This window comes from Bufo bufo, chromosome 7 (assembly GCF_905171765.1).
Source record: "Bufo bufo chromosome 7, aBufBuf1.1, whole genome shotgun sequence".
NCBI lineage: Eukaryota > Metazoa > Chordata > Amphibia > Anura > Bufonidae > Bufo > Bufo bufo.
In genome coordinates this window covers 37296269-37323413 of record NC_053395.1, presented here as the reverse complement: position 1 = coordinate 37323413, position 27145 = coordinate 37296269, and the positions used below count along the sequence as shown (strand labels likewise).

Genomic DNA, 27145 nt, shown 5'->3' with positions numbered 1-27145 from the left:
CATCCAGATCTGGAGCCATATGGAGGATTTCACAATCTACCTATGAAGCAATATATAAAATGTTTATCTATAAGTCAGAAGGAAGGGCTGACAGCTACTGAAGGTATATAACCAGTGCTACTGAAGGTATATAACCAGTGCTACTGAAGGTATATAACCAGTGCTACTGAAGGTATATAATCAGCGGTACTGAAGGTATATAATCAGCGGTACTGAAGGTATATAACCAGTGCTGCTGAAGGTATATAACCAGTGCTGCTGAGGGTGTATAGTCAGCGCTACTGAGCAGGGGCGTAACTGCCATAGCGGCAGACCATGAAACTACTATGGGGCCCAGTCTTAGTTGGGATTATCTCCTCTTCTATTGGAGGTGAAAACTTGGTCAGGACTCTACCCTCTAAAGCAGGGGTGCACAACCTTTTTTGGTCTGGGGGCCGCATTCTCACATCGATCTATTTCAAGGGGCCGCAAATAAAAAAAAATATTGATTGGCGCTCATCTGCCTATTACACAAGCCAGTGCAAAGTGACTGGGGAGGAGTGATCGCTGCCACAGTCGTGCTGCAGATAATCGGACATCTTTCATCCTGATAAAATATGCAAATCAGCCGACAAATGAGCAATTCCTTGTTTATCGACTGATCAGCTGCACGATTATACCGGCCAGATATAAGATATGAGCGCTCCTATGAACACTTGTACCCAGTAATTGTCCCAAATACCGTGCTGCAGCATAGCCCCTGAAACCGAAGAGTTATACTTACCTGCTCCCGCCACTCCGGTCCTTCGAACTGCCCCCACTGTTTACACCTGGCAGTGCATGGACATGGTCATACACCACTCCAGCCAATGACTGGCTTAGGCGGTGATGTGGCCACAAGCAGCATGTCACTTCTGAAGCCAGTCATTGACTGGAGCCGTACAAGTGACCATGGCCATGTAAACAGAGCAGGAACCAGAAGATGGAGGCAGCGGGGGCAGCGCAGAGGAGCGGAGTGGAGCAGGTAATTATGAATCTTCTATTTCAGAGGCCATGCTACAGGAACTTTTTAAAAATCATTTTTACCAGAAAAATTGCGACATTTCCTTCCATCCTGTCTCCTATTTATAAATCAGCGTTTTCCTTCACTGCAGAGGACAGAGCTCACTGGTTATTACCATCTCCTGCCAATCCAGTTCTAGGCGCCCTGCAGTAACCAGTAAGCACTTTACCTTGCTGGTGGGGAAGGCGCCTATTGGTTAATGCTTGAATAACCAGGCCCGAAAAGGCAGGGCAGCGCTTCTCTGTTCCCGAGACACCCAGAGATCACGTGATTGCCGGGTCCACACTGCAGAGCGCTCATAGAGGAGAAGGCAGAAGCGCTAATAAAGCGCTTCTGTCTTCTCCTCGGCTTCCCCACTCTCACTAATAGCCGGGAACCCTTTCCGCTTCTGCTACAGTGAAGGAGCAAAACCTGTGATCCATCTGCTGTGCGGCGCTCTGTGCAGAAACACAGCTGATTGCAGGATCAGCTGTGTTTCTGCCCAGCAGGGCGGGGGCCGCAAACCATGGCTCTGGGGGCCGCATGCGGCCCGCGGGCCGCAGGTTGTGCACCCCTGCTTCAAAGGGACAACTTTTAGAAAATTAGACAGTGGGAAAAATGGCCCAAGGGTCATTGAAAAGGGTTTAGGCAGAAACCCTTCTGTCCTGTGTAAGGGATTTGGTTTAATCCTTGCTATGGGGCCCTTACTTCTCTATGTACGCCACTGCTACTGAAGGTATATAGTCAGTGCTACTGAAGGTATATAGCCAGCGCTGCTGAAGGTGTATAGTCAGAGCTACTGAAGGTGTATAGTCAGTGCTACTGAAGGTGTATAGTCAGTGCTACTGAAGGTGTATAGTCAGAGGTACTGAAGGTGTATAGTCAGAGGTACTGAAGGTATATAATCAGTGCTAATGAAGGTGTATAGTCAGTGCTACTGAAGGTATATAGTCAGTGCTACTGAAGGTATATAGCCAGCGCTGCTGAAGGTGTATAGTCAGAGCTACTGAAGGTGTATAGTCAGTGCTACTGAAGGTATATAGTCAGTGCTGCTGAAGGTATATAGTCAGTGCTACTGAAGGTATATAGCCAGCGCTGCTGAAGGTGTATAGTCAGAGCTACTGAAGGTGTATAGTCAGTGCTACTGAAGGTGTATAGTCAGAGGTACTGAAGGTGTATAGTCAGAGGTACTGAAGGTATATAATCAGTGCTAATGAAGGTGTATAGTCAGTGCTACTGAAGGTATATAGTCAGTGCTACTGAAGGTATATAGTCAGTGCTACTGAAGGTGTATAATCAGTGCTACTGAAGGTGTATAGTCAGCGCTACTGAAGGTATATAGTCAGTGCTACTGAAGGTGTATAGTCAGTGCTACTGAAGGTATATAGTCAGTGCTACTGAAGGTATATAGTCAGTGCTACTGAAGGTGTATAATCAGTGCTAATGAAGGTGTATAGTCAGAGCTACTGAAGGTGTATAATCAGTGCTAATGAAGGTGTATAGTCAGTGCTACTGAAGGTATATAGCCAGCGCTGCTGAAGGTGTATAGTCAGAGCTACTGAAGGTGTATAGTCAGTGCTACTGAAGGTATATAGTCAGTGCTACTGAAGGTATATAGTCAGTGCTACTGAAGGTGTATAATCAGTGCTACTGAAGGTGTATAGTCAGCGCTACTGAAGGTATATAGTCAGTGCTACTGAAGGTGTATAGTCAGTGCTACTGAAGGTATATAGTCAGTGCTACTGAAGGTGTATAATCAGTGCTAATGAAGGTGTATAGTCAGAGCTACTGAAGGTGTATAATCAGTGCTAATGAAGGTGTATAGTCAGTGCTACTGAAGGTATATAGCCAGCGCTGCTGAAGGTGTATAGTCAGAGCTACTGAAGGTATATAGTCAGAGCTACTGAAGGTGTATAGTCAGTGCTACTGAAGGTGTATAGTCAGTGCTACTGAAGGTATATAGTCAGTGCTACTGAAGGTGTATAATCAGTGCTACTGAAGGTATATAATCAGTGCTAATGAATGTGTATAGTCAGTGCTACTGCAGGTATATAGCCAGCGCTACTGAAGGTGTATAGTCAGTGCTACTGAAGGTGTATATAGCCAGCGCTACTGAAGGTGTATAGCCAGCACTACTGAAGGTGTATACAGTATAGCCAGCGCTACTGAAGGTATATAGCCAGTGCTATTGAAGGTGTATAGTCAGCGGTACTGAAGGTGTATAGCCACCGCTAATAAAGGTGTATAGCCAGCTCTATTGTAGGTGTATAGTCAGTGCTACTGAAGGTGTATAGTCAGGGCTACTGAAGGTGTATAGTCAGCGCTACTGTAGGTATATAGCCAACGCTACTGAAGGTATATAGCCAGCGCTACTGTAGGTGTATAGCCAGCACTACTGAAGGTGTATAGTCAGCGCTACTGTAGGTATATAGCCAGCACTACTGAAGGTATATAGCCAGCACTACTGAAGGTGTATAACCAGTGCTACTGAAGGTGTATAACCAGTGCTGCTGAAGGTATATAGCCAGCGCTGCTGAAGGTGTATAGTCAGAGCTACTGAATGTGTATAATCAGTGCTAATGAAGGTATATAGCCAGCTCTACTGAAGGTGTATAGCCAGCGCTACTGAAGGTGTATAGTCAGAGCTACTGAAGGTGTATAGCCAGCGCTACTGAAGGTGTATAGCCAGCGCTACTGAAGGTGTATAGCCAGCGCTACTGAAGGTATATAGCCAGCGCTACTGAAGGTATATAGCCAACGCTACTGAAGGTATATAGCCAATGCTACTGAAGGTATATAGCCAATGCTACTGAAGGTATATAGCCAGCACTACTGTAGGTGTATAGCCAGCGCTACTGAAGGTGTATAGTCAGTGCTACTGAAGGTGTATAGCCAGCTCTACTGTAGGTGTATAGCCAGCGCTACTGAAGGTATATAGCCAGCGCTACTGAAGGTGTATAGCCAACGCTACTGAAGGTATATAGCCAGCACTACTGAAGGTGTATACCCAGCACTACTGAAGGTATATAGCTAGTCTGTTACTACTTTCCTGCTTTATGATATTTTTCATCAAATTTATGTAATACATTTAATTTCAGGTACAAGATGAAACAGCAAAACAGCACTGAATGTAGAAGCTTCTATTTTGATAATTAAATGTGTTTCTTTTCTCAAGGTTTTCCATCTCTTCTCTCAATGAGCCCTAATTACTAAAAGGGGGAAAATCTAAGAGTGATATAATAAAGTATAATCAATTCTGCCGCCTTTTCCCGTTCAGACCACATTGTTCTTTTTCTGGCCAAATAGTTGAGAGAAGGAAGAAAAACAAACTAAATCGAAGTAATATAGCCCTGGCAGGGGATAAATCGACATATTGAGATTCCAGTCATGCTCTGCATGACTGTGGACCAAATACGTGACGCTTCAGAAACATGTGTGATTTGGCTGTGAACTTCCCCAAAAAAAAAAAAAGACACAAATCTAATTTCTGCTGCTGGACCAATGATGGATGCAGAACCTTTTGGTATTGCTGCTGGCCAATACTGCAGATATGATATCCTAGACTGGCAGAAGCCTTAGATAAATGGCAGCTGAGCCCATTGATTTTGGCAAGGACGACCATCCATCTAATGTGTTTGGGGGCTTCCCGACTTTTCCCCCACAGCAGGTGCTGGGGGATATAAGGATCGGGTCGTTGGATTTCAGCTGCCCGATCCTTTTGTTCTCGGGAAGATCAACTGCTGCTAGGGGTGTTTGGCTTCTCCCCTTTCCCTATTTCTGTGCCCCATTATATCAATGTGAGAAGATTTCATTAGTGAAGTTGTTGATCCCAGACCATTACTAACTCTATAGAGTAGAAAACCCTCTTTTCACTCCCCAGAGATATCAGATACTAAAAACCCGATAAAACCTGCAAAGGAAAATTTGGTTACTACAAGTAAATGCAGAGGAACTTTAGTATTGGGTGTATGTTGGAGAGATATGTCAGAGGTATGCAGATACCTTGTAAGTTTCTTGTGGGATGGCTCTGTATGGAATAGTACAGTCGATGGTGCTATGCCATATAGCATGACAAGAAGGTGTATCGATGGAGACCAGACAGACAGAACGGGGCCCTGTGGATACATCTGCTGCAGGCTACAATTCACCAAGCAGGCACTGCAGTGGGACTAACCTCAGATGGTGGTGACCATTCAGATGAATAGCCGCCCATGTGATGCAACAATGGCTCGAATACAACAGAATGGGAACCGCTCTGGCTCATGGAGGGGAGTCCATGATAATAGGGTCCATGTACAGGAGTGGTCTTCATAAGGCAACTTACATGCCACATTAATTGCTGATCGCGGCATCTGACATTAGTATTAAAGTATAAAATAAAAATAAATAAATAAAAGCATACTTACCTCATTCATTTGATCGTAAAGAGCCCGCCGCCACCATCTTGATTGAAGATCCAGCGCGAAAACTCTTCTGCGGTGCATGATGGCGTCAGCCGGTGTGGCGACATCATATACGTCACAGCGCACAGGTTTTCGTGCGGGATCTTCATTTAAGATGGCGGTGGCCGGTTCTTCGTGCTCAAGCGGATGAGGTGAGTATGAATATTTTTTTTTTACCTTTTTTCAGGGAAAATCGATTTGTTACCACGAAGCATGAGGAAATTTGGCTTTGCGGGTAAATAAAATTTTCCCTGAAAATTTGGATCGAAGTCTACTTCAAACACTTCGATTCGCTCAACACTTTCACACGTATCTATGTAGTATCGATGGTTATTTTGATAGATAGATAGACATTATATAGATAAACTGGCTGAATAATACAAGTTCTTACCAATTCTCTAGTACAGGAGGCAGGATCCCACTGTTCCTCGATGTTCTTAAGAAGTCCAAGCAGATAACTGTAGTCCAGGGGCTGCACTTGGTGGTGTTTGCAGAATGCCTGCCATTTTCTTTTCCAGAGAAAGTAAGGTCAGTGCAGTGCAGTAAAAGCTTGACAATCATTGGTTGCTATTGTGGACACTTGGACAAGAGAGGCGCTGTCTGACAAAGTAAGCCTCGCCATCCTTATTTCAGACCCCCCCATAAAAGAGCAATCCCGTCTGTCTCCTAATTATACAGTTATTTCCTCTTCCAAGTAATTCTTCCCGTTACATCATTCTTCAGTCATGGTAACATTAGATATTAAAGGAAAGTAGTTTGAGGACTAATAATAAAATCCCGTATGGTGGCAGACAGTAAGAGCCCTTCAGGTTCACAGATCAATAAGTATCCAGCTTGCTCTTAAAGAGGATTAGATAAATGTGCCAGCGCTCTGCCCATAACGCCGCAGTCTGCGAATCAATGGTCTCTGACATTTTCTTTCACTGCCTTTAGATGTCATTCAATGACTTTCATAAAAGCTCCACTAAATGTTCAAAGAAGCAATCTATGTGATCAGCAGCTGTCCTTAAATTACTGTGTACCTCAATGCCGATGTGTCACCCATAAATGGATTTTTCCAAATTTAGCTTTTACTTTGTAAAGCCATAGCGCCCCTTCCTGGTTTGTATGCCCCAGTACATCCAGTCTCATAGCACCCCCCCCACCCCCCTCCTGGTTTGTATGCCAGTACATCCAGTCTCATAGCACCCCCTTCCCCCTCCTGGTTTGTATGCCAGTACATCCAGTCTCATAGCAGACCCCCCCCCCCCCCCCCCCCCGCCCCTCCTGGTTTGTATGCCAGTACATCCAGTCTCATAGCGCCCCCCTCCTGGTTTGTATGCCAGTACATCCAGTCTGTAATTCATTCAGCTTCCAGCAGTATACAGTACATTACTCCGTTCCGTTGTCCTATTCTTGCTAATTGACTAAATATATGCATGTAAAAAATAGGAGACAAATGGAAGGGAGTATGAGTGCAGGATCAGACCACACAGTGTTTGTTTGTAGTCTGTTACCATGGAGACACTTGATGCTGCAGACAAAATTGCAAAGTTGTATAACTGCTTTTACTAAATATAGTACCAAATTGGATCAGTGAGGTTCCCTTCTCCCGACCCTCTTATTTTTTGGCCATTTAAATGAATGCCATGGTACCCACTAGTTCTGATTTGACACGGGTCAGACAGGAGCCCTATATGAAGGGAATATATACAGCATTATTATATCATCACATGGTACTTACAGGACGGCCTGTTGTAGACTGGACAGGTCAGTCTGCATACTATGGTGTGACATTATGGTGTATGCATGCTTGCTCACTTCCCCCTTCCAGTTCCAAAATTCAACCTAAAACATAACGGCGACAACAAATTACTGAATTACCAAAATATTAATGGGGCTGTCGCACTTCAGCAGATGGCATTTATCATGTCGAGAAAGTTAGTACAAGGCACTTACTAATGTATTGTGATTGTCCATATTGCCTCCGTTGCTGGCTGGATTCATTTTTCCATTGCATTATACACGGCTGGTGTCCATCCGGGACAGGAGCTGCGGCACATGTTTGCCTATGAACGTTCCCATGCTCTCGGCCTCCAGAGAGGCTGGCTCATTTTCCAATAGTGTGCAAGCTCGACCACCGCTGCTAGATTCCAGGGTGGTCGTAACTCCTGGATACGAGCAGTGTATAATACGATGGAAAAATAAATCAATCCAGCAAAGGAGACAATATGGACAAGCACAATACATTAGGAAGTGCCTCGTTTTAAAGGGGTGGTACCATGAAAAATATTCTACGGTTTTCAAACCAGCAGCTGGATCTGAATACTTTTGTAATTGCGTGTATTTAAAAAATTATTACAGCCACTGAGCTATTGAATGAGATCTATCTGTATAATAGCGCCACCTGCTGTTTGCTCTTTTTCTAATTTCTCTGTCCTGCTCACTGAGATGGAAGCCACCAGATGCAGCAAAAAAGACACCCCCCTGAGAAAGGACACGTCCCCTAAACTGACAGCTTGAAATAAATCTAGCAGAATAATTGGAGCAAAGAATAGTGATGGGAGATCTCTGTATCCATGTGAGGTACAGGGCCGGTTCTAGGTTTGTTAGAAAGAGGTTGGCATGTATTCGATTATGAATGATTTTAATTTTTTCATTATTCATGGGATAACCCTTTTAACTTTGTCTACATAATAAATGCCATTTGCTGAAGTGAGACAACACCTTTTAGCCTATGGAAGCGCTTATAGTGCAATATGGTTATGGTGTAATAGCTGGAAAATTGAATTTTTTATGCTCTACAACATGCACCTCCAGTGTGCTTCACATCCTAAGGCCCCTTTCACACGAGCGAGTATTCCGCGCGGATGCGATGCGGGAGGTGAACGCATTTCACCCGCACTGAATACTGACCCATTTATTTCTATGGGGCTGTGCACACGAGCGGTGATTTTCACGCATCACTTTTGCGTTGCGTGAAAATCGCAGCATGCTCCTCTTTGTGCGTTTTTCACGTAACGCAGGCCCCATAGAAATGAATGGGGTTGCGTGAAAATCGCAAGCATCCGCAAGCAAGTGCGGATGCGGTGCGATTTTCACGCACGGTTGCTAGGAGACGATCGGGATGGAGACCCGAACCTTATTATTTTCCCTTATAACATGGTTATAAGGGAAAATAATAGCATTCTGAATACAGAATGCTAAGTAAAACAGGGCTGGAGGGGTTAAAAAAATAAATAAAAAGTCATTTAACTCACCTTTATCCACTTGCTCGCGTAGCCGGCATCTCCGTCTGACTCTTTTACTGTCTAGGACCTGTGGAGAGCATTAACTATAGTTTAAGGACCTGGGATGACGTCACTCCGGTCATCACATGGTATGTCACATGATCTTTTACCATGGTGATTCACCATGGTAAAAGATCATGTGACGTACCATGTGATGACCAGAGTGACGTCATCCCAGGTCCTTAAACTATAGTTAATGCTCTCCACAGGTCCTAGACAGTAAAAGAGTCAGACGGAGATGCCCGGCATCGCGAGCAAGTGGATTAAGGTGAGTTAAATGATTTTTTATTTTTTTTAACCCCCTCCAGCCCTGTTTTACTTAGCATTCTGTATTCAGAATGCTATTATTTTCCCTTATACCCATGTTATAAGGGGAAATAATACAATCTTACAGAACACCGATCCCAAGCCCGAACTTCTGTGAAGAAGTTCGGGTTTGGGTACCAAACACGCACGATTTTTCTCACGCGAGTGCAAAACGCATTACAAGGTTTTGCACTCGCGCGGAAAAATCGCGGGTGTTCCCGCAACGCACCCGGACATTTTTCCGCAATGCCCGTGTGAAAGAGGCCTAAGGGAGGCATTGTGATATCCCCTCTGAGCTCCATTTCTGGCACCTTGGCTTAGAAATGTGTAGTGATAAGAGCGGCAGGGGCAATATTCGAATTCGCGAATATTTGGGCGAATATTCGCCATATATTCGAGAATTCGCGATCTCCAGGCATTGTTTTCTTGATTGCAAAAAATTTGCATAAACATTTTCGCCTAAAAAGGTATTTTTTTTTAAAATCTAATATTCGCGATTACGAATATATTTTGCGATATTCTAAATATTCGCGAATTCTCGAAGTGCCGATATTCGCGATTAAAATTTGCAATTCGAATATTGGTGATCAACACTAGAAATGTGTGGATCACTTTTCAATGTCTGCCTTTGCCAAACAAAATTTCTAATATCTAATAGAGCGGGTAATACTTCCAGTGGACCTGGAGCTATTTGGATTCTGTTGGCTTCATGCGAAGTGCATTTACATGGATACTGGATACATCACGTACGTACAAACATTTTTGAAATGTCCCCTCCAGAGGAATTGAATTTTAGCAAAGTAGGGGATGGGGTATTGCCCCAAGGGCGATGGGAAGGAGGCTCTTCTGCCCTTAGTGCTGAAATATGGCACCATTAATGGGGGTCCAGCTTGATCTGTATAAACCACAGCTTAGGCCATGGTGACTGACCCAAAAAATACTCTGCTACATAAGAAGATGGCATTATTCTAAGTGTCAAATGGAGCAGTGCATTGATTGTATCATGAGAACAGCCCTGCGGGCCTCCCTTCTCCCTGGTCTGACTGATGGTCTGACAGAGTGTTGAGTCAGACTCTCTAAATGCTAAAAGTCTAGACAGAGTAGAAGTTAAAGAGCCAAAACACAAACTTGTATACATGTAGTGACTTTAAAATATTATATCCCGAGAACCATATATATTTTTTTATTCTATAAGTATTTACTTATAGTTTCTTAATATGTGCTATTTTTCTAATGAAAGAAAGCATGACCACAAATGACAATCACTTCTGCCTGGATGACAGGTTCAAACCAAAGGCATTTCATCATAAAACCGTTGTCTGTCGCTTTGCTCCAGAAACATCAGAACTGGAGAAGGACGGTGTCGATTAGGCGGATGTCTGCTCACCTTCGTCTGCTTGTGTTCATACTGTAGCAGCTGGGTTAGTAGCATTTCATGAATCACTGCGCCAGATGCCTTCTTGCTCAGCACCGTGTCCCTCTGAAACACATTTGTTAATTCGCATATTTCATACCCTGCTATTTGTTTTAATATTTGCCCAATTGAATTACAGCTGAGACCTGCTTCCTAGGAAGACATGAGGAGATCAGACATTTAACTCCTATATGAAACCACTTAGAGCATTATTCAAACCGCAGATGCGCGAGTCAAGCTCGGATTAGGAGCGGGAGCGTACGCGCTCGTACGGTAGCATCAATCATTGTTTCCTCGCTCTACCATGACAGGGGGCCATGGGTACTTGTACAATTATTTCATAATGACACGGATAAAGACAAATTAGTTCTATTTTCTAATGAATGTTTATTCTAACATGCTTTTCAGGAACGCTTAAATGACAGCTTCACACCCGCTGCTGATATCTGTCATATTGTCAAGGCCTCTTTCGGTAAAATAACATTTCAGAATGTCGGGTTAGACTAATATGTGATCTGTATACACTAATGACATTTGTATAAACGGGGAATCTAGGCAAATGCAGTAGGTAATTGCCATCCCGCATTCCTCATGGCTGACCCCCCTAACATTATGCATGTTCCTACCAAGAGAGGGGGTGTGCAGCTGCCACTTACCTCTGGGTGGAAACAACAGGATCAGGCATGAGTAAAAACATGCATAATGTCATTTTCCTAGTAGACAAAATACCTATCAACCACCCATATAGAGAGCATGGCACCAGTGAAATAGCAGGGCTCTGCCAACAGGAATCCAATGTATAGAGTTTAGGAAATGTTCGTCTTTTAACCCCATGTAATACAATTTTAAGAATCAATATTCTGTGCCGATTAGTTTCATATGATATCTTTATAGTTCCCAGCTTCCCTTCACAAAACCATCTTAGACATTGGTGGGATATCGCCAGGATATGCTACCAATGTCAGATAGGTGCGGGTCCCACCTCTGGGACCTGTACCTATCTTCAGGGACGGGACCCTTAAAGTGAGCGAAGAGCAGCGGGTCTTAGAGGTGAGACTCGCACCTGTCTGACTTTGATAGCATATTCTAGTGCTATGCCATCAAAGTTTTAGATGACACAACCCCTTTAAATAATATTTTGATGGCTTGTAGCCACCACTAGAGGGAGCTCAGGGCAATGTATAATTAGTATTCAGTAAGCTTCTATGCTCCCTCTGGTGGTTGTTCCATGCTGTCAAATCTATGACTATGCAGAGGATTTGGAATTCTGTATCAGAGAACTACAGCTCCGATGTTTATAAAAAATATTAGATTAATCAGCACATAGGGGGCACATTTACTAAGACCGGCCTTTTAGACGCCAGTCTTAATAAAGCCCTGAGCTGGCGGTGGATCCGCCGGAGTTATGAAGAGGCGCCGGCCTTTCCATAACTTCGGCGCATCCAGTGCCAGTTTTAAATGTAAGACAGCTTCTGAGCGGTCTTACATTTAGACCTTTTTCTACGCCTAAAACAGGCGTAGAAAATGGTAAATGAGACGGGACTGCCGGCCCATCCCCTTCCCCGACCACACCACACCCACAATTTTAGACCTGGTGTAAGCGAGGAGAAGTCACAGATAGTGGCGCAACCATTGCGCCACCATCTGCCCCTGAAATACGCTTGCAGCGTTCGGGTGTCCGCCTGGCCGTGCGGAGGCGTGCGGATCCGTCCAGACTTACAATGTAAGTCAATGGGAACGGATCCGCTTGAAGATGACACCATATGGCTCAATCTTCAAGCGGATCCGTCCCCCATTGACTTTACATTGAAAGTCTGAACGGATCCGCTCAGGCTACTTTCGCACTTAGAAATTTTTCTAAGTTATTAATGCAGACGGATCCGTACTGAACGGAGCCTCCGTCTGCATTAATATGATCGGATCCGTTCAGAACGGATCCGATCAAGCGCTAGTGTGAAAGTAGCCTTTTATATAGGTGTATTACAGGATAATAAATTACCCCCATAGTGTGTATATTTGCTATTTTTATGGTATCGTAATACCTTTTGCCAGGTCTACTATCTAATACTAAATGACTTTACCTGACTACGTAAACTAAACTTATAATGTTCCACATATATTGTATAATTTATACTGATGGAGTATATGGAAGTTTGGACCTAATGCTATAGGACAGAAGTAAGTAGGATCAGATGCATGGACAAAGTGGGGCTCCATGGCACAAAACATGATGGGGCCCTATTTACAAAACCGCTGTCTGCCGTCTTGGGACTACAGGGTATTGTTCTTGCTGCTTTTAAATCCTTTTGTCAGCCGACACATCATCCAGGGGTGGGGGGTGTAATAAAACATAATGAAGGAACCTGGTCGAGCACAAGAGGTAAAACTATACTGTATAGGTTATGGGGCATTAGTGACTGGTGATCCAGGAGGCATCTATGGCAAGCCCTTAGGTGGGGGGGGGGGGGGGTCTCATTGACTTGCACTGTGGGGGACACCTGAGGTAAAAATATATAAGGGAGTCTGTGGGTGCCAACATTGGGCTAAGTTATGGTGGCATAACTTCCTGCTTTAGGTGTTGCTGCTGCATTACTTTCTATCAAGCAGGGATCAGGAAGAGTTGGGTAGAGGGCTTTTTAATTTTCAGAAATAAGAGGAAAAATGTTGGAGGGGCAATACTTAAATAAACATTTGAACTGAGCCCATGAATGTGATAAAATGCCCCTGACCCTGTGCATAGAGGACGGTGGCCAATCTGAGCTCTGGCTTTTCATTCCATGGTGGCCTCAGTGGTTTGTGTCCTAGGTGTAGACAGGGGTTTTACCTAAATCTGGTCCAACAATATCATATCACAGCGGAGACGATGCTGCTAATGGCCAGCGATCATCTACAATACTGCACATGCTAGCTGATGTAGTACCGGTATAAAATGATTTATAATCCAACCTACCTTCTCCATGAGTTGGCAAAATAGGCAACAGTTGGTGGCAAGGTCTGCAAGTTGCCCCAACAGGAATTAATTTTCATATTATTTTAATTGCACAGTGTGATTTTCCATGCGAGAGAAAATAAAAGGTGGAATGTTGTTCTAGAGCCACCGTTACAAGAAAAATACAGGAGTTGAACATGTTTAAAGGAGTCTAAATACCACTGCTGCCGTTCTTGTGTGATGTACTTTAAGCCTTGGGGACGTGCCATATGGTTGTCACTGCAATGTGGTGACATCTTTGTAGTGAAAGCGAGACCTGCTCTTTAGCTAAGGCTCTTTTAATAATGACGGTCTACCGTCAACGTCTCTTTTTTACAAGCTTGGGAGGTTTAATTAAACAGACATGTAGCCCCCTGAGATGAACACGAAGAACTGATGTTTACAATGAAGCCATTTTCTTGTCAATCCTGGTGGAAATTGCTGCACAGGAAAAGACAGATCCTTCTGTGATCAAGCAGTCTACCTGGCCTGATGATTAACATTTGTTATTTACATTTCTTACAAACCAGGGAAACACAGAATAGGAGGTGACTCTCAATTCTGCTCCATCCTAATTTTCATGGGGGGGTTTCATATAGGATGATTTAACACATTTCAAGATACAATTGGGAATGATTTTGTGGCCAATTTGACCAATTGAGGTGACTGCTTTCACATACGCCGTGTTCACACTTGCATCATGGTTTTCACTGATAACTGTAGTGCCATGATGCATAGCGTGATGTGTTGGACAATGGATACCATGCTGCCCCACCAGGGGCGGACTGGGAACTTAAAGTGGCCCTGGAAAAAATTTAAGTGGCCTCAAGTTGTAGGTGGGTCCAAATGACAGGAGACTGGGCAACACAAGTAGGCAGGGACAACAGATGTAGGCGGGGCCTGCAATACCGTCGTATCGCCGCAGCAGAACCAAATACCACAGCGCAGCACAAAATCCTGCCGCCCCTACCACAGTAATCAACTGTATCACTGTCCTGAGGACGATGATACAGTTGAGTTCAGGAGGGTGCCTGCTGTTAAGATGCATTAGTACCTGATGCTCCAACACTTATTAATGCTAAGAGCATCAGATCGTTATGTACCCGGCCAGTGGCCATCAAGAGGGCTTGGGTGGCCCCCTGGTCATCAGTCCACTGGGAAATGTCCTTGTCTATGGCCAGTCCACCCCTTTGCCCCACTTACTTACAGCTGGGTCCATTGGGTTCCACTTCATGCACCACTATTCTTCCTATCAAATCTGACTGAGCTGCAGATGGGGACTCTGGATGCATCTTCTGATACCAGTGTGAGCATAGTCTTACTGTTATGTCTATAAACTGGGGTTCCAATCTACAGTATGTTGGCCTGGGTTTACTTGGACTCACCAGAGGGGTCACTCCTAATATAATATTTGTTATCATTGTACACACAGAATAATATAAAAAAAAGTCTACAGGTTATTTGTGAATCACCCCATAACAAAGACCCTAAATGTGGTTGTCTTCTGCTGAACTTTTGGGGCTCACAAGTGTTTCCTGAGGAACCCTGGTCATCTGGTGAGCCATAATAAGCATTGTTCTGCACGTGGGATCGGAATTATATATATATATATATATATATATATATATATAGCAACAGTAGCTTCTGATAAAGTCATAGCATTGACATAGGCTGAGAAGTTACATCTAATGCAAAGGAATGGAAATTGCAACCATGAGTATGGTACCTGGTGCCATGCAAAATTATGGTAAAATTCTTAAAATATGAAGTTAAATGGGAAAGAGAAGCTCCTGATAATGCAAAAATACTAAATGGTCAAGTGGGTAGTAATAATAATATTAATCTAATGCCAGCTTTAGACTGAAGACTTTATGCTTTCAGAACAAAGACTGCAAACAAACCAGAACTTCTCATTGAAGTTATCTTGGATTTGGATTCCCTTACAAGTAATTTTTGTAAGACTCTGTTCTTGCTAGATGGAGAATGAATAAACTATGGCAGTTGCCTAGCAACACGAGCTTCTACCACTGGGTGCATCTTCAGTAATAATCCAGGCCCTTTATTGTCTCCTACCTAAAAGTCTATATTAAAGGCAAACTAGATAAATAAACATAAGATAGATAGATGAGTAGATAGATAGATAATAGATAGATAGAAGATAGATATATATGTGATAGATAGATAGATAGATTAGATAGATCTAATAGGATGTCCTACCTCCGTGACTCCCATATATCTGGAGAAAAGGGGTCCAATGACACCCATTCTGCCAGATGAGGTGATCAGCACAGGTCACAACCAGCCACAGATTGAATGGAACTGTGATCAGGCAGATATATATATATATATATATATATATATAATACTGTAATTTGACCCAGACATACTGTATGTAAAGGCGCTTTAGACAATTATTTACAATCAATCAGACTACTGTTTGCCTTATCTTTGTTAGTATATTATTCATCAGCACTATTGTCTAAGGTGCTGTTATAAATGTGGTTGGAGGCTGGCAGCCGCGCGCCGGCTCCAGGTTCGGGCTGCCTGATCCCCTGAAGACGCCAGAGCAGCTGGCGAAACATGTTGGGGGGCAGTGATTGAGGGACATTTTAGGACAGAAGTGAAGCCCATATCTTAGGAAGAGGTATTACTGGTATGTGATAGGCAGGGAAAAGTTTCAGAAAAAGAGTCTGGAGCCGGCGCGCGGCTGCCAGCCTCCAACCACATTTATAACAGCACCTTCTTAGACAATAGTGCTGATGAATAAGCAAAGAGGCGACACAACTGATAGTTTTAACAGACATAATTTAATGGTCAATAAGAAGATTAATAACAAGTAACATTAAAAGTTACGTTTTATGTGGATGAATAAGACATATGTTAAGATAAGACAAACAGTAGTCTGATTCACTGATTGTAAATAACAGGCACATATTTGGTTCTCTCCATTCAAGTCTATAGGGGCTATGTAAAGAGGCAAACAATTGTGACCCTTTCTCTGTTCAGTCTGTGCTGGATGCAGCTACCTATCCCAATGGAATAGGGGTCGGAATAGGACTTAAAGGCTATTTCCCCCTTGGAGGCATTTAAAAATTTTTTATGATTGCATGATACTCATTTTTGGCTAAAAATCATTTTTCCAATTAGCCTTTTTTTAAAAAAAATATTGAGCTGTTCTGTCACAAAGGGTTAACTATTTTTCTAGCTGTGTGACTGGTACTTTCACTTTCAATTTGTGTCGGTCATCTAATAAACGTTATCTCTAAACTACTGAGAGGTCCTAAACACCTATTTAAGGCTACTTATCATAAGAACTGAGCTATAATGAGTTTATAATGTCAGAGAACAGAGATAAGGAGTCCGTCTGCTCCTGGTCTGACGGAAAAGACAGAAAATCCAAAGGGTGCTACTAGAGCATGTCAGCTCTGTACAGAAAAAAGGACGCCATATTTTTTATAAAGACCAATTAAAAAATTTTTTTTAGCTCAAAATGAGTACAATGCAATAAGAAAAAAATTGCCCCCAGAGGTGTACATAACCATTAAACATAGAGACTAACAACAATATGGAAAGTTAGAAGAACCCCCCCATAGTAGTAATCTTCCTAATGCAGCCCCAAACCCTTCAGAAATCTGCTCCTGACTCTTCAAATCATTTTTGTCAAATCAGTCAAGTCTTATAGATTGCTACAGGCTACATCAGGATTGTACAGATGACCAAATAAGAGTTCTTGTATATGGACTCCCGGTGAACTGTGTCACGTATAGCAGTTGGATCGGAGGGATACATCGAAAACAGTTCAAACCCTATGAGGGTCATGGACCGTAGCAGTCATTTTTAATAGGAAATAATGCAGTATGTTTTTTTCCACTTCTTTTTGATGGGATGTTAAAAGGGATAGGAATGTATATATTTTTTTTTTTCTGGACGTATTTGAAGCCTTATGGCAGTGTGTTGTAAAGTATAATAAAAAATGAAGTAAAGAAATAAGGGGAAAAAAAGGAAATCATTAAAACTCAATGATTTCGATGGGCAAAAGGTGATTCTGGAAACACTGTCATTTGGCTGGTGAATATTATATTAAGTTGAGGAGATTCTAACAACATATCCTAAAATCGTCAATCTTTATAAGATCATATTAAAAGCATTAACATCCAGGTAAGTGCATAGTTACGTCCAACGTGTTTCAGATAGATACTTACTATGCAATGATTAAAGAGCATCTGTCAGCAGTTTTGTACCTATGACACTGGCTGACCTGTTACATGTGCACTTGGCAGCTGAAGGCATCTGTGTTGGTCCCATGTTCATATGTGCCGCACGTCTAAGAAAAATGATGTTTTATTATATGCAAATGAGTCTTTAAGAGCAACGGGGGAGTTGCCGTTACACCTAGAGTCTCAGCTCTGTCTGGAACTGCCACGCCCTCCGCACTTTGAAATCAAAGTGCAGAGGGTGTGGCAATGGCAGAGAGAGCAGAGCCTCTAGGTGTAATGCCAACGCCCCCGTTGCTCCTAGAGGCTCATTTGCATATATTAAACCATCATTTTTCTCAGCAATACGGGCACATATGAACATGGGACCAACACAGATGCCTTTAGCTGCCAAGTGAACATGTAACAGGTCAGCCAGTTTCATAGGTACAAAACTGCTGACAGATGCCCTGTAATCATGGCAATGTAGGTATCTGAAACGCGTTGGGTGTAAACTATCCACTTACCTGGATGTTAATGCTTTTAATATGATCTTATATTGAAGATTTTAGGATGTATTGCTGGAATCCTTTCAACTTGGCATACTACACCCACAGCCAAAGCGGTCTCTACCCATGCACTGTCCCACACGTATGGGCTGGATATTGGAGTCATCGAGTGGTGAGCTGGACTGGTTTTCTAATTTTTTTAATCTACTGGATCAATCAATATTATATTGCCTGTCATCATCTCCGCCCTAAACATTTCATTATTTCTATAAAGTCATACAACGGACTCAAGAAGCATCTTCATTTTCCGGATTATTTACCTGGTTGGTAATTAGTTTTATGATGAGGTGACAGTCTCCTTGAACTTTTGAAGAACTTGTTCTTGGTTCCAATTTAAACCATTTATCTACCCCTCCCACAGGGATCTCCTTTAAGTAAAAAAAAAACAAAAAAAAAAAACATAAAAAACATTGAACAGAGGAAAAACAATATTCAGCTGGTAAGTTAAGATGCATAATGGCTTTTATTTATCACCCCTCCTCCTCTTTTCACTTCACATGAAACTAAAGGACGAAAGTAAATAAGGTAATATTAGGTAGTAACCCCATGCAGGGAATTTATGGATTGTCCCCTTGTTCCCATGTAAGACAATGGAGGATCTTGCTAGGATATTTTCCCCATTGTCTGGGTGCGGTTCCCACCTCAGGGAAGTCAAACAAAGTCATGACGGGCGTACGGTGCATGCGCGGCTGCCCTCCATTCATTTCTATGTGCTGGCTCAGCTATTTCCATTGGCCCCATAGAAATGAATGGTAGTGGCGCAATCCATGACTTTGAAGGCTCCATTTATGAGATAGATAGATCCTACCTCTGGGACCCGCAGCTATCTATCTATCTATCCTATATATTCGCTCACTAGACCTCACTACATAAGCCATATTAACCACATGTCTTCATAAGAATGGTATAAATTCCCCATACACCCCCTCCGTTTTCAGAGATCTGCTTCTTGTGATCGGTGGGGGATCCAGTCTAATAAAATGTCAGCACTCTTTGTAGTGCATGATGGGAGTCATTAAAACTTTGTGGGGTAGGGCAGTCCTACAATTCTTTTTCCCAATTATTCACAGGGGTAGGGCAGTCCTACAATTCTTTTTCCCAATTATTCACAGGGGTAGGGCAGTCCTACAATTCTTTTTCCCAATTATTCATAGAAAACTCACCAATTTTTGTCTCTTCAATTTCCAGAACCGGTAAAGAATAAAATCTGAATATTCACATTAATTTGCGACATTACGGGATGAGTCACGCTACACGAGCAGCTCTAGCGGCAGTAACTAATGCTTTCCTGTTTACTCACGTTAATGGAGATGTTAAGGCATCCTAAGAAGTCATCTGCATTGTCCTCGGCAGAGCCGGTTGTTCCGTTTGCTCTTGCCGATTTCACTATCTGCTTGAAGTACCTGTGTAGAGATCTCAACAGGATGAGCTAATGCTGTAATCACTTTATTACGGCTTATAACAGATAATACATGGCTCTGTTTTATTCTTTACCGCCATATGCTGGAAGCTCTTCACATCCTTTGTACTAATAAAAATGTAATGAATTACAATGATCTGGGTATTCATGGAATCTATTTTATGACTACATTTAAAAAAGGAAGACGTATGAGAATTTTCTTACCGAAGCTGTTCAGATCTATATTCTTGTTTAAAGGGACAGTATTATAGTAAGGTGCTGGCGTAATGCTGGCCGTACATAGTAAGGAGACGTCATCCCAACCTGCCCATTCTTGTGTATGGGGGCATCCCGACAGACCTCAAGTGAAAGAAGGACTGGACATGTTGCATTTCAACATGCCCCATCCTTAGTTCCAGGGCCACTTCAGAAATGACTGTCAGCAGCTTATTCCTCTGATCTTCACTGTAATAAACAGGTATGGCCAAAATACCTGTAAGTGCATATGTTCATGGGGAAGGTGGGAGAGGTAGCTGGTTTTTAGCGATTCAGGCCAATAGCCATATTGACTCTGAAAGTGACACCATTTATTTGAGTCATAAAATTACATTCACACGACCGTGGTGTAGCCATTCCCGTGTTGTGGACTGCAAACCACGGGTCTGCAAAACACGGGCCCCGGCCTCGTGAACTGCACATCACGGTGCAGACCCATTGACTGGAATAGGTCAGTGATCTGCAAAATATGGGACGTGTCCTATCTTCTGCAGTGTGGAAGCATGGACCCAGAAGCCCAGGGAAGGGCTTCCGTGTGTTTCCATGGGCTTCCGTGTGCGTGTCTCTGGGCAGGCTCATGTGAATGGGCCCTAACAGAAGATGTCACTTCTGTCTTGGTGGTTCATTAGTCAGCAGGGGGCGACAATGAGTACAGGAAAATGTATACATTTTGACTGTAAATTCTGTTCCTTTCCACTCCACACCCAGCTACTGCATACTCACTTTGCCATTACTTGCACAACCTCACACATATTTTACATGGGTTAAGCAATACTATTGTTGTAGTATCTTTGGTGGTCTAGGGTGATAAAAGGGTTAATAGGATGACTATGGGATAGCACTGAATATTCTTGGAGGTCTAGAGTGGTTTAGTGGTTAAAACTTAATGTTACACAATAATATAATGAAATGGTGGTGATTATATGAAAGGGTTAACTCTGCTCGTCTAGGGCGGGAAATTCTAATAGGGGTCAAAGTTCTGTTTTTACGATACAGAGATCCACACAACCATTCATTTCAATGATAAAATTCTTTCTGCCTGCTCCTGCCACTAGAGGGAGCTCACCGCATATGGTTTTTATACAACTTTCATTGAAAGCAATAATAATCCAGTATGCAGTGAGCCCCTTCTTGTGGTGCAGAGCTCCCCATTGTTTTCTTCTGATGCCGCTGCTTTTTAATCGCTGGCTGCCCCCTTTGCATCACGCGACCAACTGACATGACGCAAGGGTGGAACGGGTGACCGATGCTGCCAGTGACTGGCGGACGGAGCGTTGAGTGGACCTGAGTGATGCAGCCAAGGCTGGGGAGTGAAGGAGCTGGGACCCAGCGGCGGGTGCAGGTAAGTATGCTTCCCTTTCCAAAAGGGGAGTTCGCAAAAAAAAAAAAGGGGGGAGGGCGGGGCAATCTCCGTAAACAGAAAAAAAGAGAAGAAATAATTTTCCTGTCCAGATCTAAATCTATGTTTAAGTGGGAATATTTTTTACAGTCTCAACCCGAGGAAAGTAAATCGGACAGACTAAAGAGATCATGGTTTATGACTAGACTGTAATATTTTCTTTAATTGATTTTTTTCCACTAATTACTGTAGCTCCGCAGAACATTCTGCTGACAGTCTGTGAAATCTCTGACATAAAAAGACGATGGGGATGTTTATTAATAGGCAAGGTTTCAAGTGTCTACTAATTGGAATCTAAATTTGCTTATCAAAGTCGTATTTGAGCAAACAACATACAGTATTACTGCGATTAACCAGTGCTATTAAACAATCCTTTATGAAGATCGCTGTAATTTTGTAATGTATTTCTTTTCCCTTTATTGCTCCTATCTCCCGTTCTGGGCTGTGGTCACATGACCGTGTCCATGCAGCGCTTTCTTATTTCTTGTGATGTTATGTCCATGGGTGGGGCGGTGATAGGGGAGTGTCTATGTAAATAGCTGGGTGGGAGGAGCTATAAAGTAGTTGGGCGGTGCTGGAGCTGTGGCAGAGGAAAAAGAAGTGCATCATGGGTTTGGTTGGAAACAGCAACAGGAAGTGCTACATACAGGATGGACACAAACCAGCGGGATTGGTTTACATGAAAACGGGTCAGGAGAGTCCAAATTGGAAAAAAAAAACAGCATGGAGAAGATGTACATGAGTAAAGCAGCTAGATGAGCTGATCTGTTAAAAACAGTAATCACGGTAAAGCCCTTTAACCCCTTCCGGACCAAGTGATTTTTTTTTTCTTTTCATTTTTTACTCCCTGCCATCTCGGAGCCATAAGTTATTAATCTTTCTGGTCACATAGCTGTATGGGAATAAATTCCGAATGGGGTGGAAATGGAAAAAACAACAACTGAATTTTGCCTCAATTTTATGGGTTTTATTTTTACGGCATGCTCTGTGCAGTTTAACTGACATATTAACTTCATTCTGTGGGTCAGTACAATTACAGCAATACCACATTTTGATACTTTTTCTTGTGTTTTTGTAATACTTAAAAATGGAGATTTTTTTTTTTTATTTGCGTCGCCATATTCTGACCCTCATAAATAAAAATTATATTTATAGTCGATCTGTGTAAGGGCTCATTTTGTACAGGTTGATCTGTAGCTGTTATTGATATCATTTTAAAGTGTCTATGACTTTTTAATAATTTTTTTTATAAAAAATAATTTCGGGAGGTAAAGCGACAAAAAAAACAGCGAATCGGGCATTTTTTCCATTGAACTGTGCACCGTACGGGATAATTTTATACTTTAATAGTACAGGCGTTTTGGAACATGGTGATGCTAATGATAATTTTTCTAATGTGTATTTATTTTTAATATGGGGAAAGGGTGGGGATAAGAATTTTTTATATTTTTTTTTCATTTTTTTTATATTTTCAAAAACATTTAACTTTTTTTTTTTTTTACTTTAAGTCCCCGTAAGAGACTTTAACCCCTTCCTGCCCAACGCAGTACATATACAGCACAGGGTGGGTCTTTAAAGAGCAGACACACATGGCAAATGTATGCAATCTGTGTTGGTCCCATGTTCATATGTGCCCGCTTTGCTGAGAAAAATGAAGTTTTAATATATGCAAATTAGCCTCTAGGAGCAACGGGGAGTTGCTGGTACACCTAGAGGCTCTGCTCTCTTTGCACTGCCATGCTCCCTGCACTTTGACAGGGCCAGTCGTGATTAGATTTTCACTGCCTGGTCCTGTCAATGGACGTGGCAGTTACAGAGAGAGCTGAGCCTCTAGGTGTAATGGCAACGCCCCCGTTGCTCCTAGAGGCTCATGAAGAGAGAAGAGGAAGTCCTCTTTTTACCACTCCATTCTAGTCTCAATGGAGAGCTTATCGTGCAGATCTTCTTCATGCTGTTGGTGATTGAAGGACCTGTGATGATGGCAAATGCAACTTTTTAACCTAGGAACTACATTATTCTCTGTGCAGTTCCTTGACTAGATGGTGCAGGACCTGTGATGATGATGTCATCACAGGTCCTGGCAGATACACTTTTCTAACCTGAGAACTACACTATTCTCTGTGCAGTTCCCTTACTTGAATATGTTTAGCTTTCTCCACTGATGATAGGGATTTTAGAATGGAGCCTGTATTGAACGTAATTAGGGAGAAAGGCCTTTGGTTCACTGCAGGCCCCCCTTCCCCATGGGCCCAATAGCAGCTGCATGGTTTGCTTCCATTGGAGGTACGCCACTGATTGAGGGGTATTCTCAGTCCAGGATTCTCATCTCTTGGCCAGAGAGGAGAGAGGTCATGAAGAGTGCCTCTTGCTCTCGAGGACCTGTCCTGTCCTAATTCCCCTGTGGTGACGCGGCAGGAAATTGAGCCCTTTTTGCCAGTTTTTCCTACAGATTAGAGCTGATCGCTGGAGATCCCAGCAGGGAGCCACTTTGTGATCAGCTTATTTTCAAGAGACCCTTCTAAGGCTCCATTCACACATCCGTGTGTGTTTTGCGGATCCGCAAAACACGGACACCGGCAATGTGCGTTCCGCATTTTGCGGACCGCACATCGCCGGCACTTAATAGAAAATGCTTATTCTTGTCCGCAATTGCGGACAAGAATAGGACATGTTCTATTTTTTTCGGGATCGGAATTGCGTTCCCGGAAGTGCGGGTCCGAATTTCTAAATCCGGGCTGCACATCGTGCGGCCCCAAAGAAATGAATGGGTCCACAATTCCGTTCCGCAAAATGCGGAACAGAATTGCGGACGTATGGATTGCCCAAAGTGGAGAACTCCTTTAGGGCTCATGCACATGAACGTGTGTGGCCCATGCCCGTGCTGCGGCCCGCAATCCGCAATAAATTTTTATTATTATTTTAGAACTTTCTTTTTTAATAAATATAATTAAAAAAGTTTAACAAAAGACTTTTAGGGAATTGGTCCCTTACCTGCCCATCCCTTTAAATCCACTGACTTCATTTAGCTTCTTGCAAGCCTCTGCGACAGACACATCATCATCATGATCCCTGGAAAGACATAATACAGTTTTACATATTTCTGGTTTCAGATTACAAATCTTAAGGCGACCTAAATGGGTGAAAATTATACATTTTGAGGTTAAAAATATATATGTTATACTCTGGGTTTTCATACCAAATATCCAGGTGTAGCAGGTCACTGAAAATGTCATCAATTTCACTGCGAAAAAAGTGAAAAGAGAGAAATAAAACAGACTCCGGTTACATTAAAAATAATAGAATAATAAAAGAGTTTTCAGCAACAACTTTTCCTATTCTATCTATTTATCTATCTATCTATCTCATATCTAATGATCTATTATTTGTCTATCAATATCTATCATCTATCTATTATCTAAATCTCTATATCTAATATTTATCATCTAATATCTATCTTTTATCTATCTATCTCATATCTAATTATCTATTATATAATATGTATCAATATCTATCTATCATCTATATCTGATTATCTATCTATCTATATCTATCTATCTATCTATCTATCTATCTATTTATCTATCTATCATCTATATCTGATTATCTATCTATATCTATCTATCTATCTATCTATCTATCATTTATATTTGGAATTATAAATGAGGTTTATTCCCTGCGGCGATATCGCCCAAAATACTGGCAAGTGCCCTGCTCGTAGTTTATTTTAGGATAAGACTCAGCAGCTCCCATCTCAGTAAGTAAAAAAAAACAAAAAAAAAACCCTGCAGATATTTTAGGCGCTCGGTGTCACTCCACTTACAAAAGAAAGTTTTCATTCCAAATTGGATTCAAGGTATTGTTCTTGACCTCGGTGACCTGGATATACTTTGCAGGCAGCACTTCCCTTATACTTGAGCGTTTTTCCATTTTGTCTTTCTTTTTTCTGAAGCTAAATTTCCTCTCTTTCTTTTCCTCGGTTTCTTTTGAGCTTTGCACAATCATAATTCCCAGCATGCAATACGGGTCGCTGAAACCTATTCCAATTATAAAAAGCCATGTAACCGAGCCTTGAACACAAGTGATTTTGCATTTAATGAGAATTATAATTATACTGAATTGTTGACCTCTAAAACGAGAAGAAAAAAATAATAATATTCAGAAAATTTCTGTTCCTGAAACATACCACGCTGGTGGCATTCATCACATACCCGCTAAATGTGCTTTTAGCGAATAGGGGCGAAAGCAGTTTAATGGCTACTATTAACACACATCCCCTGGCAGACTCCTACTCCCCTCTGCTGTATATTAGTAGGACTTTCTGTTATATTCAGCACTCACTGCCTAGTATTAACCCGTCACCAATATGCTAGAGATGCAAACATAAGCCTTCTCATTTATTTATTTTACTCATGTATATAGCACCAACATATTCCAATGCGCTGTACACAGATTATCATCATGCACATTGGTCCCTGTCCACACTGGGGCTCACAATCTAAATTCGAAATGAACCTGCCAGTAGGTTTTTGAGTATGGGAGGAAATCAGAACACCCAGAGGAGACCCATACGGTGAGAAAATACAAGTCGAATCGAACCCAGGACACCTGTGCTAACCAATGATTCACTGTCTCCTTAAAGGGGGTTATCCCATTAATGCAAAAAATGAAAATCATAGATAATGTAGTACGTGACAACCTCTTTCTAACAAAGCTAGAATCAGCCCTGCACCTCCGATGGATTCAGAGATCTCCCCATTCATTGCTCTGCTAGATTAATTCCCAGCTGGCAGCTCAGGGGGTGTGTCCTTTCTCAGGGGTGTGTCCTTTCTACTGCATCTGGTGGCAGCTGAAGGATGGAACTGAGCATGTGCTTCCACCTCAGTGAGCAGGACAGAGAAATTAGAAAAAGAACAAACAGGAGGTGGCGCTATACAGATAGATTTTATTAAATTACTCAGTAGCAGTAATAGATTTTTAATTACATGCAATTATAAAAGTATTCAGATCCAAGTGCTGGTTTGAAAACTATAGAATATTTTTCATAGGACAACCTCTTTAAAGAAATACTGTTATGTAGCTGACTGATATAGCGATGCGCTAATGTCAGCACTACATAACTGTTTCTAACATTTGTCCCTGCAGCTGTTTTTGTAAAAAAAGCACTTTTATTATATGCTAATGAGCCTCTAGGTGCTATGTGGGCGTAGAATCAGCACCTAGAGGCTCCCTCTACTCACCCATTATCCCGCCCAGGTCCCCTGTTCTGCCCGCCCTGCTCCTCTTGATTGATGGCACGGTCCGCCGCATCGTTGACGATATCCCACGCCTGCGCCGTTCACTTCTGTCTTCAAGCGCTCAGTGAGTGAATGATGCGGTCCTGGTGCCGGATACCTCACTGCGCCTGCTCCGGCTACGTCACAGTGAGGAAGCCGGCATCAGGAGAGCGGCCTTCACTCACTGAGCCTGCGCCGAAGACAGAAGTGAGCGGCGCAGGCGCGGAATTTCATCAATGACGCAGTGGACTGTGGAATCAATCAAGAGGAGCTGGGCGAGCAGAACAGGGGACCTGGGCAAGATAAAGGGTGAGTAGACGAAGCCTCTAGGTGCTGATTTTACGCCCACATAGCACCTAGAGGCTCATTAGCATATAATAAAAGTGCTTTTTTTTTTATAAAAACGGCTGCAGGGACAAATGTTAGAAACAGACTGTTATGTAGTGCTGACATTAGCGCATCGCTATATCAGTCAGCTACATAACAGTATTTCTGGTGGTAGAAGCCCTTTAAAGGAATTCTCCACCTGTGGCACTAAGGTATATAGACAAGTGTGCTTTAAAGTGGTGGTGTATTGGTAATTTCAGGTTAAACCCGATCCACAATATAGGGGATA

At 42.5% G+C, this 27145-nt stretch overlaps 1 protein-coding gene across 1 annotated transcript in view; it reads right to left on the bottom strand.

Annotated features, from left to right (window-relative positions):
• The window catches only part of BAIAP3 (BAI1 associated protein 3), a 143532-nt gene that overhangs the window by 52886 nt on the left and 63501 nt on the right, over window positions 1-27145 (bottom strand). The window contains exons 7-14 of the mRNA XM_040440180.1: window positions 25077-25290; window positions 24453-24497; window positions 24248-24325; window positions 19483-19585; window positions 18443-18550; window positions 10426-10518; window positions 7187-7290; window positions 5855-5972 (exon numbers count right to left, since the gene is read on the bottom strand). Of these exons, the coding sequence (XP_040296114.1) occupies window positions 5855-5972; window positions 7187-7290; window positions 10426-10518; window positions 18443-18550; window positions 19483-19585; window positions 24248-24325; window positions 24453-24497; window positions 25077-25290 (863 nt within the window). The remainder of the gene's footprint in view (window positions 1-5854; window positions 5973-7186; window positions 7291-10425; window positions 10519-18442; window positions 18551-19482; window positions 19586-24247; window positions 24326-24452; window positions 24498-25076; window positions 25291-27145) is intronic.